Here is a 14,726-nt window from a genome sequence, read left to right as displayed (position 1 = left end):
ATTGTTAGTTTTAAGTGTGTGTTTCTGGAATATATTTTTTAATATTTAGAATAACCATGAGTGGAAAAATTATTTCCAATGTACCTTAACAAATCTGTGATAATACCAAGCCTAATCTCTGCAAGATATTTATTGTAAAAATAATGCTTTTCAAAAGATGGCCCACTGAATCTCATTACCTTTCTAAGGTCATGTAGTGGAGCTACTCCAAGGCAAGGCACAAGCAGCTTCCCAGGCTGAGATTCAATATGTAATGGATTAAAATGCATGCCAGCTGAGGGATAAAGGCTCATATTAGCATACGTTTTTCTATCCTTGTAGATCATTGCACCCTAGACTGTGTACAGAGGAAAAAACTTCTTGTGTTGTCCTAGAAATGTCTTTGCAATTATAACAGGCTGCTGAGGAGCCAAAATTCATGATCTGGAAGGCTATAGGATCTGATTAAAAGCATACTGAAAAGCATGGAAATATTCCTATTGTCTTAAATGGCTTTGGTTCAAGCCCAGAAATGAGGTTGGGGACTTCAAAGGCACCTAATGATGCTGGGAGTAGCCTATTAAAAGTCAGTGGGCTTTGAGTACTTAACTGGCATTTGTCTCTTTGAAAAAAATCTCTCTTGAGCCTGTATGTAGCTAAAACACAATACAATTTATAATTGTACTCTTGAATTTCTTTTGCTCATCATATTTTATCTTTGCGCACAGATTTATAAAACAAAACAATGCTCTCGTTTTATAACAGGACCTACAGTATTTCAGTTAACGTTTATATACGGAATAAAGTAATTGCTATTTATTTGAATTACTGTAGTGACTGCAAACCTTAACCATAGACCATTGTGCTACCCACTGTTCAAACACAGAACAAAAAACCCCAGTCTCTGCCCCAAAGTGTTTACAGCCTAAGACTACTAATAGTAAATGGATACAGACAGGGCGTGGACTGTATACATATTTGGAATTATCAGTGGGGAGATGAAATTAGTTTTATTTGCAAGCTTGTCAGTCAGATTTTTGTATTTGCTTTCGCAAGTTGACTTTTTGCTTTTTCATCTCTCCTGACATTTTGCTCTGGCCACACCTCTTTCATATCGGTTCTGATCTGCTTTAAGTATGCCTGCCCATGAAGCTATACTTCCTTTTCTTCTGACCAACACATGGCAGGCATTTTCCGAAAGTCATTATTTGTTCTGCTAACATATCTGGCAGCTCTGACATTACAAAGATTCATATAATGTGTCTCTTACATTTTGGCTTTTCTCATAAGAGAGAATTGCTTGTGTTCTTCTGCTTGTTTCATTAATCTTTATTAAATAAAGATGTAGGCTGTATTTAATTGAATGTTTTCTTTTGGCAGTAGAACAAGTCTAAAGGTGTTTCTCATTAATTTGTTATTCAGTAGGGATATCCATCTATCTGGATTGAATTTGTGATGATATTTAGTTCCTATTTGTAGAAATGCCTGTGTTGAACATATTTTCTGTGTTTTGCTCAGAATATCCTATATAGACTGACATTATGTCATTTGTCATGTGGGAATCTAACTACAGGGAATTGTTCTATGTTGTCAGCATGTCTCCATTTTCCTTCCTCCCCCAACAATACAATGTGTTTTATATTTAATCTTATAAAATTTTATCTTGCTATTGGATTGTGAAGAAGTGCAGAAACGGTGGTTTTAGTTTTGTTTAGCATAAGATATTAATATTTGCATGTTATTTTGGCATAAAAATGCTGACACTCATTTTTATAGGTATATCCTATTTAGAGTTTCCTCTAGCAGTTAATTAAAAGGACATCAATTTGAAACCAAGGTTGTTGTTTTTTTAAAAACTCAAACAGTCTATCACTGACCTTGCTTGGCAAACAGTGAAACTTGACAAAACACGGCATTACAAAAGATTAAATAATACAAAACTGAAAAATCAGGGAAAGTGTGTTTTCTGTAATCTCTCTCTGGTATCATATTTGTAGATGTTACTTGTAACAATAGTAGATTAAGAATAAACTTCAGTAGATGTGATCTTTAAGTTGGTATCCATTTAAATGGATGTGTTGCTAAACATTTTACTTTTCTAGTGTCTGTTTGCCCTTGTTGCTTACATACAACTTGTAGGCAAAGAGTACTTGTTTTTTTTTTTAACACATCTGTAAGGAATTTTCTCATCGTACCCTTGGGAACCCTTAAATAAACAAATAAAGAGTGTCTAAATATGGTTGCAGTACACATCTGGGAACAACATAAGATCCACAGATGACACATGGGGCTTTGTTTGGGGCAAAGATCTTTGGTTTGCCAGCTTTCTTAAAATTTATGAAGAGTCTGGCTGTTATAATTGTAGCAAAAATGCCACTTGCATTTGGTGCAAAAGGAAAAAAAAAGGAAAAGCTATTTCATGGCTAACATGGCTTCATACATTTAAAGATGGAAAAGACATATGCAATATAATTGCTGTACAAGTGTAGAGATTTCTCTACTGTAGAAAGTATTTCCTACCTTGTTTGAGATATTTAAAATTAAACTCCAGAACATCAGATCTTTGGCAACTTCACCTCACTTGTGAGATTACTTTGTAGTTCTAATAATGTTCTTTGTCATGAAATGTTTCTTGATTTTTTTTTTCACACTAAATTTCCCCCTTCCTAATATTTTGTCCTGTTAGTCATAATTTCACCCTTTTAGATCACTCTAAAAGATTCCTTTACTTGGTTAACAGAATTGTTTAAAAAAAATTTGTCTTGGGTGACAAAAGTCCTTCTAGCAGCCTTGCTATTTGACATGTGTGACCATAGTTAGAACATTTTTTGTCTGTGGACTCTTGGTAATAGCTCTTTTGACAAAACGTTTTTGCTGTTGTGTTTGCAAATGTTGTTATCCTACTATCTCTTGTGCTATGGTCCAATATGAGCACTTTTTGTTAGGATAGGCCAGATGAGATCTCTGTGTCCCTGACTGGCTGACCTCCATCTCACATGAAAAGGAATGTCACCTCAGCTCATCAGAAGCAGTTTACATGCGGGTTTTTTCAGACAAGAGTTGCTGTATGTTGATTTGAATTCTGTGATCCCGCTCATAGACTTTAAGATCAGAAGGGATCATTGTGGCTATCAGTGGTCTGCAATGTGCAGGAGGTTGGATTAGAGCATCATCCTCACCTTTAATAGACCCCTAACCTCTGGCTGAGTTACTGAAGTCTCTATCATAGTTTAAAGACTTATAGATTCCACCATCTACACTAGTGGGTGCCTGCAAATGACTCATGCCCCATGTTGCCAAGGAAGGTGGAACATTCTCCCCCTCCCAGTGCCTCTGCCAGAGGACAACTGCTTCCTCACCCAATATATGTTGATTAGTTAGACCCTTAGCAGTGTGTAAGACCCACCAGGCAAATACCTAGAAAATAATTTTCTGTACTAATTCATCTGGAAAAATCTGGGGAGAAGAAATTTTTTTTCTTGGTTCTAGTGATTGTCAGGATGTGTCGCAGTGCATTCTCCAGGTTAAACTTTTTCTGATATGAGTTCACTTTTGTTGCATCTGATTTGAAGCCTACTGCTGGACAAAGGCTGTCATACTCAGTTGCTTCTGCAATAATTCCTTCAACTTGTGGGAAGTGCACTAGTTTTACCTAACGCAATTATATTTCACTTGGGCTAGGGGAATTTGCCTTGACACCTGCATTCTCTTACTGTTTTGTACTGAAATATTGACCCATGCACACCTTTCGGCTTGTAGTATTACTAACTTCTGGAATTCCATCAACTTTGACTGGACTGCTTTATTATTTCCTAATAGCCTTGTCTTCATCTCATCCTCCTACCATATGTTGCTTTCAGCATAATGGCTCCTCACAACTTGAAGAAAATCAGACTCGGGAACAGCCACATCCTCCACACAGCACAGTAGGCATATGTGGCTTTGAACACTCTTGTACAGTAAAACTCCATTAGTCCAGCATCCAATGCTCCGGGACTCCTGATGGTTCGGCACCATCAGGAACCCGGAAGTGCTGGGGCAGCCGGACAGGCTTCCCCCATTCAGCTGCTGCTGAAACTGACCAGCAGCTGAATCAGGGAAGCCGGGAGCAGAGCAGCTGGGGTGCTGCCGGGTTGGTCTCGTAGCACCGCCCCTCGGGGCTGCGAGACCAACCCGGCAGGACCCCAGCTGCTCTTCCCCAGGGGTCCCCGATTCAGCCACGGCTGAAACAGATCAGCGGCTGATTCCAGGAAGCCCGGGGCAGAGCTGCTCTGCCCGGGGCTTCCTGGAATCAGCCGCTGATCTGTTTCAGCAGCGGCTGACTTGGGGACCCCGAGGGCAGAGCAGTTGGGGTGCTGCCGGGTTGGTCACGCAGAGCCGAGGGGCGGCGCTAAGGGACCAACCCGGCAGCACCCCAGCTGCTTTGCCCCAGGCGTCGGGATTCAGCCGCTGCTGAAACTGACCAGCAATGTCAGTTTCACGAGTAGGCTGAATCCTGACGCCTGGGGAAGAGCAGCTGGGGTGCTGCGGGGTTGGTCCCGAAGTGCCGCCCCTCGGCTCTGCGTGACCAACCCGGCAGCACCCCAGCTGCTCTGCCCCGGGCTTCTTGGAATCAGCCGCTGATCTGTTTCAGCTGCGGCTGAATCGGGAACCCCTGGGGCAGAGCAGCTGGGGTCTTGTCAGGTTGGTCCCTCAGCGCCGTCCTTTGGTGCTGCGGGACCAACCCAGCAGCACTCCAGCTGCTCTGCCCCAGGCGTCCCCAAGAGCAGCTGGGGTGCTGCCGGGTTGGTCCCGCAGCCCCGAGGGGGGACCAACCGGGCAGTACCCCAGCTGCTCTGTCCCAGGCGTCCCCAAGAGCAGCTGGAGTGCTGCTGGGTTGGTGCCGTAGTGCCACCCCTCGGCGCTGCGGGACCAACCTGGCAGCACCCCAGCTGCTCTATTGCAGGCATCCCCGATTCAGCTGCTGCTGAAACTGACCAGCAGCGGCTGAATCAGGGACGCCTGGGGCAGAGCCAGACTATTGTAAGGGGGGGGGGGCTATGAGGGGCCTGGGGTGGCATCCCCTCCCACCCCACTCCAGACCCCTCATAGGCCCCCCCCCCCCGATAGTCCAGCATATCTGATAATCTGGCACTCCCTGGGTCCTAAAGGTGCCGGATTATCGGAAGTTTACTGTACTAGCTGTCTGCAAAAATCAAGAGAGATGATAGATGAATGGCTGACTGTGGTATCTTTCACCTTGGCTTCATGTCCTGGAGATGATGGGAACGTTGCATGTGAGACACAGTTTAGTCATATGCTCTGCTTTTCCTGCTGCATGAATGTAATTGTGTGGAAGTTTCTGCAGAAAAGAGTGCTAATTGTAGCCAGTAGGATCTGTGGCTTTCTCCACTGGCATTTTGGCACATCCCATCTGGAGGGAGCTGAGATTGCAGGAGTAGTATGATGGAGTTCACGAAGTATATAGAGTCATAGAAGGGTTGGAAGGGATCTCAAGAAGTTATCTAGTCCATCCCCAGCTGAGGGCAGGCCGTAAACTGTGCCAGACTTTTTAAGTATTCTACATGTGGTTCAAGATGAGCGCCAGGCCGTATTTGACACCAGCAGTCTAGTGAACTTGTTCTTTTATACTTGTTTCATACCATGTCTCTCTTCCTGCTCACAAGAGAGGAAAGACAAAAATTAATAACAGGCTCCTCGGTGAATAGAGAATGGCTTGTCATCACGAATCAGGACAGTGGCAGCTGTAGCCTGGAGAGAGGAAATTGTGGCCAGCACTGATGTAAGTGGCAGTGTTGGATATACAAGCTGTTCTCCGGTTTGTGTTCAGTGCAGTGTCACACAGTTGGTATGTATTGTACAAGTCGGATTAAATAATGCTTTGGCAGTGACAACTAAGGGACAGTAGTTGGGGATGGGGACTAGACTGGCAACGGTTGCTGCTTCTCTGTCTTACTTTCTCATCCCCATTTTGATAATGTGACTGACTTAGAAATGTGTGACTGAAACAAAAATGGCCTATAATGCCATGGTCCTGAAAGGCACTGAGCTTTGTTTGGGAGCACAGTGAGAACGGAGGATGTGCAATGCCTTGGAGGCTCTGGTCCTACTACTATAACCTGTAGGGTGAACTTAGGAGTTGTGAAACATCCTTCCCCCATTTTATTAGAAATGTCATTTGACAGGACTCTAAGGACACCCATAGTATTAAAGCAAAATCAGTGAAGAAACCAATACTTCAGTAACTGTGCAGTGTATAATTATTTCTTAAATTTTATGTAACGCTGAGAATCCCTAAATCATTACATTTAATTAAAAAAAGCCCTTCCCCTCCCCAAAAACACATGGACAAAATAAAAAGAAACTTAGTTGATTTGTTAAATGCCTAGAACAATTGTAATACTGTGTCTACACTTTGTGCATTCAAGACTGTGTAATATTAGCATGGAAGCTATTTTCAGAAATAAGTATGTGCAGTTGCATGTATGTGTGAATTTGTAGGGAAATGTGCATTGAGTATTTGGGCAAACACATGGTCAAACTGATGATGTGTATATGCTATAGATCTGCTCAGATGTGGGCCCCAGCTTTGAAAAATCATCCCTATACATTAAAAAAACACACCAAAATTTCCTGAGTGGGCACGTGCTCAGATACACACACCTTTGTTCAGGCTCATCACTAAGTCCTCATTTGTTTGTGATCTGTGCAGTTAACTAAGACAAAAACATGTAACCATTGCCTCTTGTCGAGACCTTTTAACCTTAGAATTAGTTATTCATCCCTTAACTCTCAAATTTGGGATACCTCTCTTAAAGATGTTAAATTTAGATTAATCAACTAATCAAATAATTGATGTAATTTGCACCCACTATTTGATTAGTGGATAAGGGCACTTCTACCTTTGAAATGTAGCAAGAGCCCTGCTGGATTTTGCTACATTTCAAAGGCAGAAGTGCCACAGGGAACATGGCCACCAGGGGACTCAAGCAGTCCCTGCTGGCCTCATGAGCCTTGCTTTTGAAATGTACAAGAGCCTGGGGCTTTTAAGCTGGCTCCCCCTACACCGGATTCTGTTCCCCTCTCTTGCTGCCTCTGATAGTCGCTTACATCCCTAACCTCTCTACTGCCTCTTTTCCAGACAATTTCTAACCTCAGATTTCCTGTGGTTTGTCAAAGCTCCTCCACCGAAAATGGATTTTGGTTATATATTGGCATTTCCAATTCAGAATCCAAGTCTAAAATATAATTCTATACTAACATTCCAGATTTATTGTAATAAATCTTTCAAGTAGTTAAACTTAACATGGCACCAGCTGGTTTTAACCTTGCAGCTAGCACAGCAATGAGCAATGTTTTGAAATAAAGTGATAGATGTAAAAAAAATGTTGGGAGAGCTTCCAAATATATATTCTAATATCAGAAGCTTTTGGAGAAATTAAAAAAAAATCTTTACTGGTTACTTTTTAAAATGAAGAATGAATGTTTTGTGGTCTGCGAATCTGTCCTCAACAGAATAGCATTGCAAGCAGTATTTATGCTTGCCTTGTTCTACATGCTAAATGTTTAATTTGCAGACACTTCCTGTTTTTGAAAATATTTGTATTAATAGACATTTTGGGATGTCTGTTCTTTGTTAATAATTGAGGTCAGTGCTTTTTGTTCTTCAAGATTTCTCACTTATTTCAGTGTGTTTCACTGTCCAGTCACTCCGTGTTGTTTTGAGTGTTTTTCTATTGAGCGAGGCTTTTTGTTTTTGAAGTACACCCAAACACATTGAAATGATTTTCATGCTACTGTTCAGGAGATAACAGCATTTATTGTTGGAATCTGTCATCGCATTGTGAGAATGTGTGTTTTTATGTTCAGAAAGTAAATGATTGTTTTTCTTACATTAAACTGTGTGTTTGTGGGGGGTTTTTTGGAGGGGGAGATAAAGATAGGGAGAGAGAATGAACACTTCCCAGCTTTTTATGCCTACTACTCTGCTGCTATAGAGAATCTGCTTATGCTGTCATCAGTGTATAGATACAAACATTAAAATATTTTTAAAGGCACAATTCACATGAAGTGAATGTTGAGTACACTCTGTTGAATTTGTGCATGTTTGCAGATCTTTGAAAAGGCTGGCTTATCAAAAATATTACCATTGTCATTTCCCTGATGTGGAAACTAAGATGGCAAGGTCATGACAAATGGAATCGATGTTAGAGATAGGATTGAATAGAGGGTCCATCCCAGGGTGATTCTCTCTAGACCACGTTCCTGCTTTGCTACTGATTTGCTTCATTATGGTTAGAGGATGTAGCAGCAGCTCAGCAGAAGTGCTAATACATCTGGAAGAAGCTGGTTGTAAGAGGGCTTGTAGAAGTCCTGCTGGATCAGTGGTAATTTAGGCTGCTATGGAGATTAGTCTAGGATCTCTCATCAGCATTTTTGGAAAGGACAATTCATTTTGGCCTACCCATAGGCTACGTCTACACTGCCCAGTTTTGCGCAAGAACATATGCAAATGAGGCGTGGAGGTAAATATTTCTGCGTCTCATTTGCATACTTAGTGAGCCGCCATTTTTGCGCAAGGAGCTTTTGCGCAAGAAGAAGCAGTCTTCACTGCTCCTTCTTGCACAAGAGCTGTTCTACCGCTTATTTTCAGGAGTGTAGACTACTTCTTCTTGCGCAAAAGCCCCCTGTGCAAAAATGGTGTCTCATTAAGTTTGCAAATGAGACATGGCGATTTTTATCGCCGCACCTCATTTGCACATGTTCTTGTGCAAGACTGGGCAGTGTAGACATAGTCATAGTTTTTGCACCACGATTACTATGTTGGTTGGGATGATGTGTGCGTGTGATTTTTTTTTTATTATTATTATTGTTAGAACTATAAATGGGTTACATACAGATTCAATTTGTAAAGACCCTTGGCCTGGCACCTAAAAATGTAGGTGTAAAAGGCAGAATTGTGGGCATTTAAAAGGATGCATTTGTCTTGCAGCAACAGAGATACCTCATTGTGTTCTATTCTAACAATCTACTATATATTTGAGAGAGTATGTCTGTGTGAGAGTCTCTCTGTTCAAGAACTTCTCTTAATGGTAAGAGTTGGGACCATCAAATTCGGTATACTGCTTCCTCTTATCATAGCTTGGTTTGGTTATGGCAAGAATGAAATGATTCTCGTAAAATCATACAGAAGAGAGACAGAATCACCAGGCAAGTTGAAGTGGCTGGCTGGGGAGCCCCCCCCACCTCCCAGTCCAGAACTGCCCAAGACCAGAGCCTCCCACCGCCCAGGTGCCCTTTAGAGTGTGGGAGGCTGTAGCTCCCCCTCAGCCCCTGATTTGTGTGGGAACATTGTTGTCTATTCCCCTGGGTCAAGAAGTGAAGGGAAAGTGCACAGTTTGCTGCCATCCTCACTCTGGCTGGTGTGCACAGGGGGCAAGTGAACGTCCTGGCTGCGGAACATGCACCCTTTCCCCAGCTGTCGTCACTGAAGCTGCAGCAGCTATGGACAGGCGCTTTTCACCTGGCTCCATGCTGTTGTGGTGAGAGGGGTTTGGGTAACGCTCTCTCCACAGGGCAGGCTGCATACTGAGCCCCTCATCCCCAACCCTACCTCAGAGCATTGATTTAAATGAAGAAAAACAAAAAATAATAATGACCGAGCAACATTGCGTAAATCTGCTAGTAGTATATAATCATAATGAATGGTAAAACAGAAAGAAGGTGAGATAATGGGAAGTGTCAAGCAACTTTAATGGGCAGTGCTTCCACCCTGCCTATAATAAATGCTTCCCTTCCAGTGCCTCGCATGATAGTGAGGTCTGTTCTGAAAGAATGAAATAGCAGATAAAGATAGTCTTTAGATGTGCTATCCCTGGAAGAGCTTGGTTAGTCAAACAGATCGTCAATTTTACTTCACACCATTCTGCTGCTCAACAGCTGCCTGTGTGCACCCTGCTGCCTTACGCTAAATATTTCCTACTGCACTTTGATCTAACTTGCTTGGAAACTGGAATAGATAAAAAGTGCGCTAGGGAGTGTTTAGCATAAGGCAGCAGGGTGCACACGGGAATGTTTGGTGCATGGCAGCAAGGTTCTCGTGGATAATTGGTGTGCAACAAGCTTATTTGAGGTATAGATTCTGTGATTGTGGAAAGAGGAATTTATGTGGGAAGCTGAGCCAAGTATCTTTTCTCTGCTGCTTCTAAAGAGAAGTACAGGTTGAAACTCTCTAGTCTGGGAAACACTGGTCCTGCAATAGCTGTGGTCCAGCAGGACCATGGATGTTGCTGGGCCAGAGAACCCTGGACCACAGACTGCTGGTTGGGACTGGAAGTGGAGCCCAGCCAGCATCCCAGCCATCCTGGCAGCCGCCAGGAGTAGGGATTGCAGCTTGGTTAGTTCAGCAGTCCCTGGGCTGGGAGCACAGTCTTGCTGGCAGCTGCCGGAGGCCAGGAACAGGGTGACAGCAGGAAGGAGCCAGCCAGGAGGCTAGTGCTCCTGGGAGAGCCCTGACCTCCTCCCTTGCCTGGAACCTGTCAGGTCCTGAGGGTATTGGACCAGGAAGGTCTAACCTGTAATACCGAAGTGTTCATAAATTATTTATAATTATTTGTAGGGCTTAGGAAAAATAGTTTCCCATCAAAACTCCAAAAAATGTCAACCATCTTTAACTCATTGTGACAATAAACAGTAGATTTTCTTACTAAAGGGTCAGTTTTGTTTCAGCCTTAATCACATCAAATAGTATACTCTGTGAGTCACTCAGGCTGTGTCTACACTGGCATGAATTTCCAGAAATGCTTAAAACAGAATAGTTTTCGTTATAAGTATTTCCGGAAAAAGAGCATCTACATTGGCAGGCTGCTTTTCAGGAAAAGCCCTTTTTCCGGAAAAGCATCTGTGGCCAATGTAGACACGCTTTTCCGGAAAAGAGCCCCGATCGTCATTTTTGCGATCGGGGCTTTTTTCCGGAAAAGACTACTGGGCTGTCTACACTGGCCCTTTTCCGGAACAGTGTTCTGGAATAAGGACTTATGCCCGAGCGGGAGCAGCGTAGCTTTTCCGGAATAGCGGCTGATTTTGTACAGTAGAGCGTCGTTGCTTTTCCAGAAATTCAAGGGCCAGTGTAGATAGCTCGCAGCTTATTCTGGAAAAGTGGCTGATTTTCCGGAATAAGTGGCCCAGTGTAGATACAGCCTCAGTGAAATCAGGTGGGGGCAAAGTACTGCTGTGAGGTAAGGATGGAAGAATTAGGCCCATAGTGAATAGCATAGGACTGTTACTAGTAAATTAAATGTGGCCAGAATTTCACCATATAGTTAAAAAATTCTATCATTCAAGACCTATGAAGATACATTATTAAGCCACAGAATAGAAACCACTATTTTATTTAAGGAAGCACATGTAAATATAAGATTGCAGTATTTGTTTGTTTCTTATCTGGATAACCTAGGCAACATATGCATATAAACTGATGAGAAATTTTATTTTATCAATATTTTCCTTCCATAAGTAAGTACTAAACTGTATCTCCATGGTATGTGTCATGGATTGCATTTAAAATAATTCTTTCTTTTTTTAGGTTATGGTCAGACTGGTCCAGCGTTTCAGCGAGCAGGTTATGACTCTGTTGCAGCAGCTGTTTCTGGTCTTATGCATATCACAGGGCCGGAGGTACTTAACTTTGTTGTAAATATAAGAAAGAGCTTTTCCCATGCACTGAAGCTGTATGCTTAATAAAATGGCTTGTAGAAATAAAAAGAATTAAGGAGGTTGGTAGCAAGAAAAATGAAATGTAAGCTTTGATTTAAGATGGAAGAATAAGTCAGCAAGAGGGCCAGCCTGAGCCATTCATGCGCCCCGGGAGCGCAGTGCCACCCCTGGGAGTGCAATGTATACGTGGCCCTGCCCCTGGGTGTGCGGCCCCACCTCGGGTGCCTGGCGCATGCGTGGCCCCACCCCAGGTGCCTGGTACATGCGTGGCACCACCCCGGGTGCACGGAGCATGCGCAGTGCTGCCCCCTGCCTGGCCCGGCAGCCCTGTGCAGTGCCCCCTACAATGGGGCGCCCTGGGCGGTAGCCTGGTCAGCCCGTAGCTTGGGCCGGCTCTAGTCAGCAAAACAAATCTCTTGAAGAAAGACTGTACAATGGGACAATATTGGCAAAAAGCCTAGCATTTAGAATTATCATATAAAATATAACGGACTGGAGACAAGCTAGAAAGTGACCTTGGTCCTTGATGTGTGAATGGAGTGTGTACAGCTAGAAAAGCATTCTGGACTGAAGGGCCTTAAATGTCATATTCAAAATCTTTAACAAAACAAAGGCATTTAAGTAACATCTCTAAAGTATTTCTAAGGTATTTCTGTCCCCTTGGTATTTATGTGAACAATATACATGAAAAGTGACATTGAAATATCAAGTATTCAGCACAACTTTTAATGCATTGTCAGTGGCTTAGACACCATGTATTCAGTGGTGAATCAAATATCCTGTTCAGAGGCTGTGATTTGTATTAATTATGATGTAACAGAAGTAGGGAAGGAACAGCCTGGCCTCTTCTGCGCACACAAGCTCTGTGGTAGGATAAGTGAAGAACAATTCCCAAACAAATGACTGCAAAAGCAAAGGCAGCATGAAGGATTTACTATCTTTAATCCCCTCCTGCAAAATCTGGGGATCAAGACCAAGAAAGCTGCAGATTTCCTTCCCCCTCCACACCTTTTCCTCCTGCAGTGGGTGAAGGTTTAAGCGAAGGGTCCTTCTTTCTGCACCAGACATCGAAACCCTCCTTGTGTTGCATAGTAGGGGGTTCCTTTCATGATTTTCTGCTGACTCGGTTAACCTGTACTAGAAATGTGCTGTTTTGTTGTGACAAATAAGTGTCAGTATTGTAATATTTCCCCACTGGCCAAATCTCCTGTCTCTCTGAAGAAGGTAAAACCCTTCCCTTCTTGCTGCCAGTTTGCAATGTGCAAATACGATTGGTGGGAACTAAGTGCCTCCTAACTCTGCCCAAGCCCTATTCGTACATGAGGCTGTTGTTACAGATGGGGCACCACCATTGCTCGTGCTGGCTAAGATCTCAGAAGCATCTGTCCTCAACTGTCCAACCACATCTCAAGAACTTTTTCCTCTACTTTCCCAGCAAGTGAGGGGGATAGTTGGTAATTGGGTAATATAGATTCTCCTAAACCACTGACATTTAATAAAAGGACTAAGTCATCAAGTTCCTGGGAATGTCCCCAATATGTCTTTCGTGCTAGTTGTTGAGAGGCCTGGATTTTGTATGTACTGAGTAAATAAAATCAATAAGACTGTGCAGAATTAATACCAGGATGAAACTGCAAATTTCAAAACTACAGTAATAACTTATAAGTAAGGTTCATGCCATAGGAAGCAGTGAAATTTGAGAAGATTTTGACTTGAAAATAGAGACTCAGAATTAAAAGTACATGTTGAATAGGAAAGGGTTTGACAGCAAGTTGGAGATGTGAGTCATTGACATGAGACCTATGAAGATTAAAAAACTTCTGAAAATACAGACAAATAAGTGTCTGTGTGAAAGCTGGACTGAGAACAGGAGTATGAAGTCACATAAACCTGTAGTGGTTTGATGTACTTGCAGTGGTAGTAGCAAAATTCTTGTAGCAGGAAAAACAACCAACAAGCAGAAAAAACAACAAACTTACAATTTTTTGGGAAAATGAGAGAGGAAGAAAAACAGGTGAGAGGAGTGATGGCCTTGAGGTTAAGGCGCAGGAAATCTGGATTAGGTTCCTTTTTGTGACACAGACTTTCTATGTGGTTGTGGAGAAACCCCCTTATACTTTATTTGCTCCTTTGTAAAATGGGGATAAAATTCCTTTTCCTCCTCCATCTTTTGCCTGCCATGGCTATTTTAATTGTAATATCTTCTGGGCCATGACTGTGTATGTATAGCATCTTGCTCTGTGAGTTTTCACTCTTGGTTAGGGCCTGTAGATGTCACTCAAATACAAGTAACTTGTAGTAGGCAGGCAGTGGGGAGCTCATAGGTAGCAGGTTTAAAACAAACAAAAGCAAGTTTTTCTTCACACTGCACATGGTCAGCCTGTGGAACTCCTTGCCAGAGGAAGTTGTGAAGACCTGGACTTGAAAAGGGTTCAAGAAAGAACTAGATAAATTCATGGAGAATAGGTCTATCAATACTTATTAGCCAGGATAAGTAGGAATGGTGTCCCTAGCTCTGTCAGAGGCTGGGAAGGGGTGACAGGAGAAGGATTACTTGATGATTCCCTATTCTGCTCACTCCCTCTGAGGCATCTGATGATGGCCACTGTTGGAAGATAGGATACTGGGCTAGATGGACCTTTGTTCTGACCCAGTATGGCTGCTTTTATATGCATGCTGCCTAAGGACTTATATTGACTCTGGCTAGTTTGGGAAGGAAAAGGTCACAGAATTAAAAAGAAACAAGGAGGTAGAATAAATACTGAAAGGCATCCTGGAAACGAATGGTTTTCTAGTTCATATAACAATGATCATATGCCTTGTTGCTCTATGCTTGTTATGTAATACTTATATGGGCTAGATATGTGGCAGGGAGGTTTGTGGCAGTATGTGGGCTAGATCACTGGCAGGGAGGTTTTCCTTGAAGTATGTTTCAGTCTGGATTCCAGTGTAGTTGCGTATGTGCCTTGTGCCCGGGAGATTGGATTTTTTTTAAAAAAATAGTATTCATTGGGGCTGCTCATTGTCTGAAT

General features: G+C 42.7%; 1 protein-coding gene across 3 annotated transcripts in view; it reads left to right on the top strand.

The window, feature by feature from the left end:
* SUGCT (succinyl-CoA:glutarate-CoA transferase) overlaps positions 1-14,726 on the top strand; it is a 477,897-nt gene that overhangs the window by 51,780 nt on the left and 411,391 nt on the right. For all 3 annotated transcript variants that reach the window (XM_006124080.4, XM_089776539.1, XM_006124079.3), the window contains exon 7: positions 11,564-11,655. In XM_006124080.4, the coding sequence (XP_006124142.3) occupies positions 11,564-11,655 (92 nt within the window). The remainder of the gene's footprint in view (positions 1-11,563; positions 11,656-14,726) is intronic.

This window comes from Pelodiscus sinensis, chromosome 2 (genome assembly GCF_052426305.1).
Source record: "Pelodiscus sinensis isolate ZL-2025 chromosome 2, ASM5242630v1, whole genome shotgun sequence".
NCBI lineage: Eukaryota > Metazoa > Chordata > Testudines > Trionychidae > Pelodiscus > Pelodiscus sinensis.
This window is presented reverse-complemented; position numbering and strand designations above follow the sequence as displayed.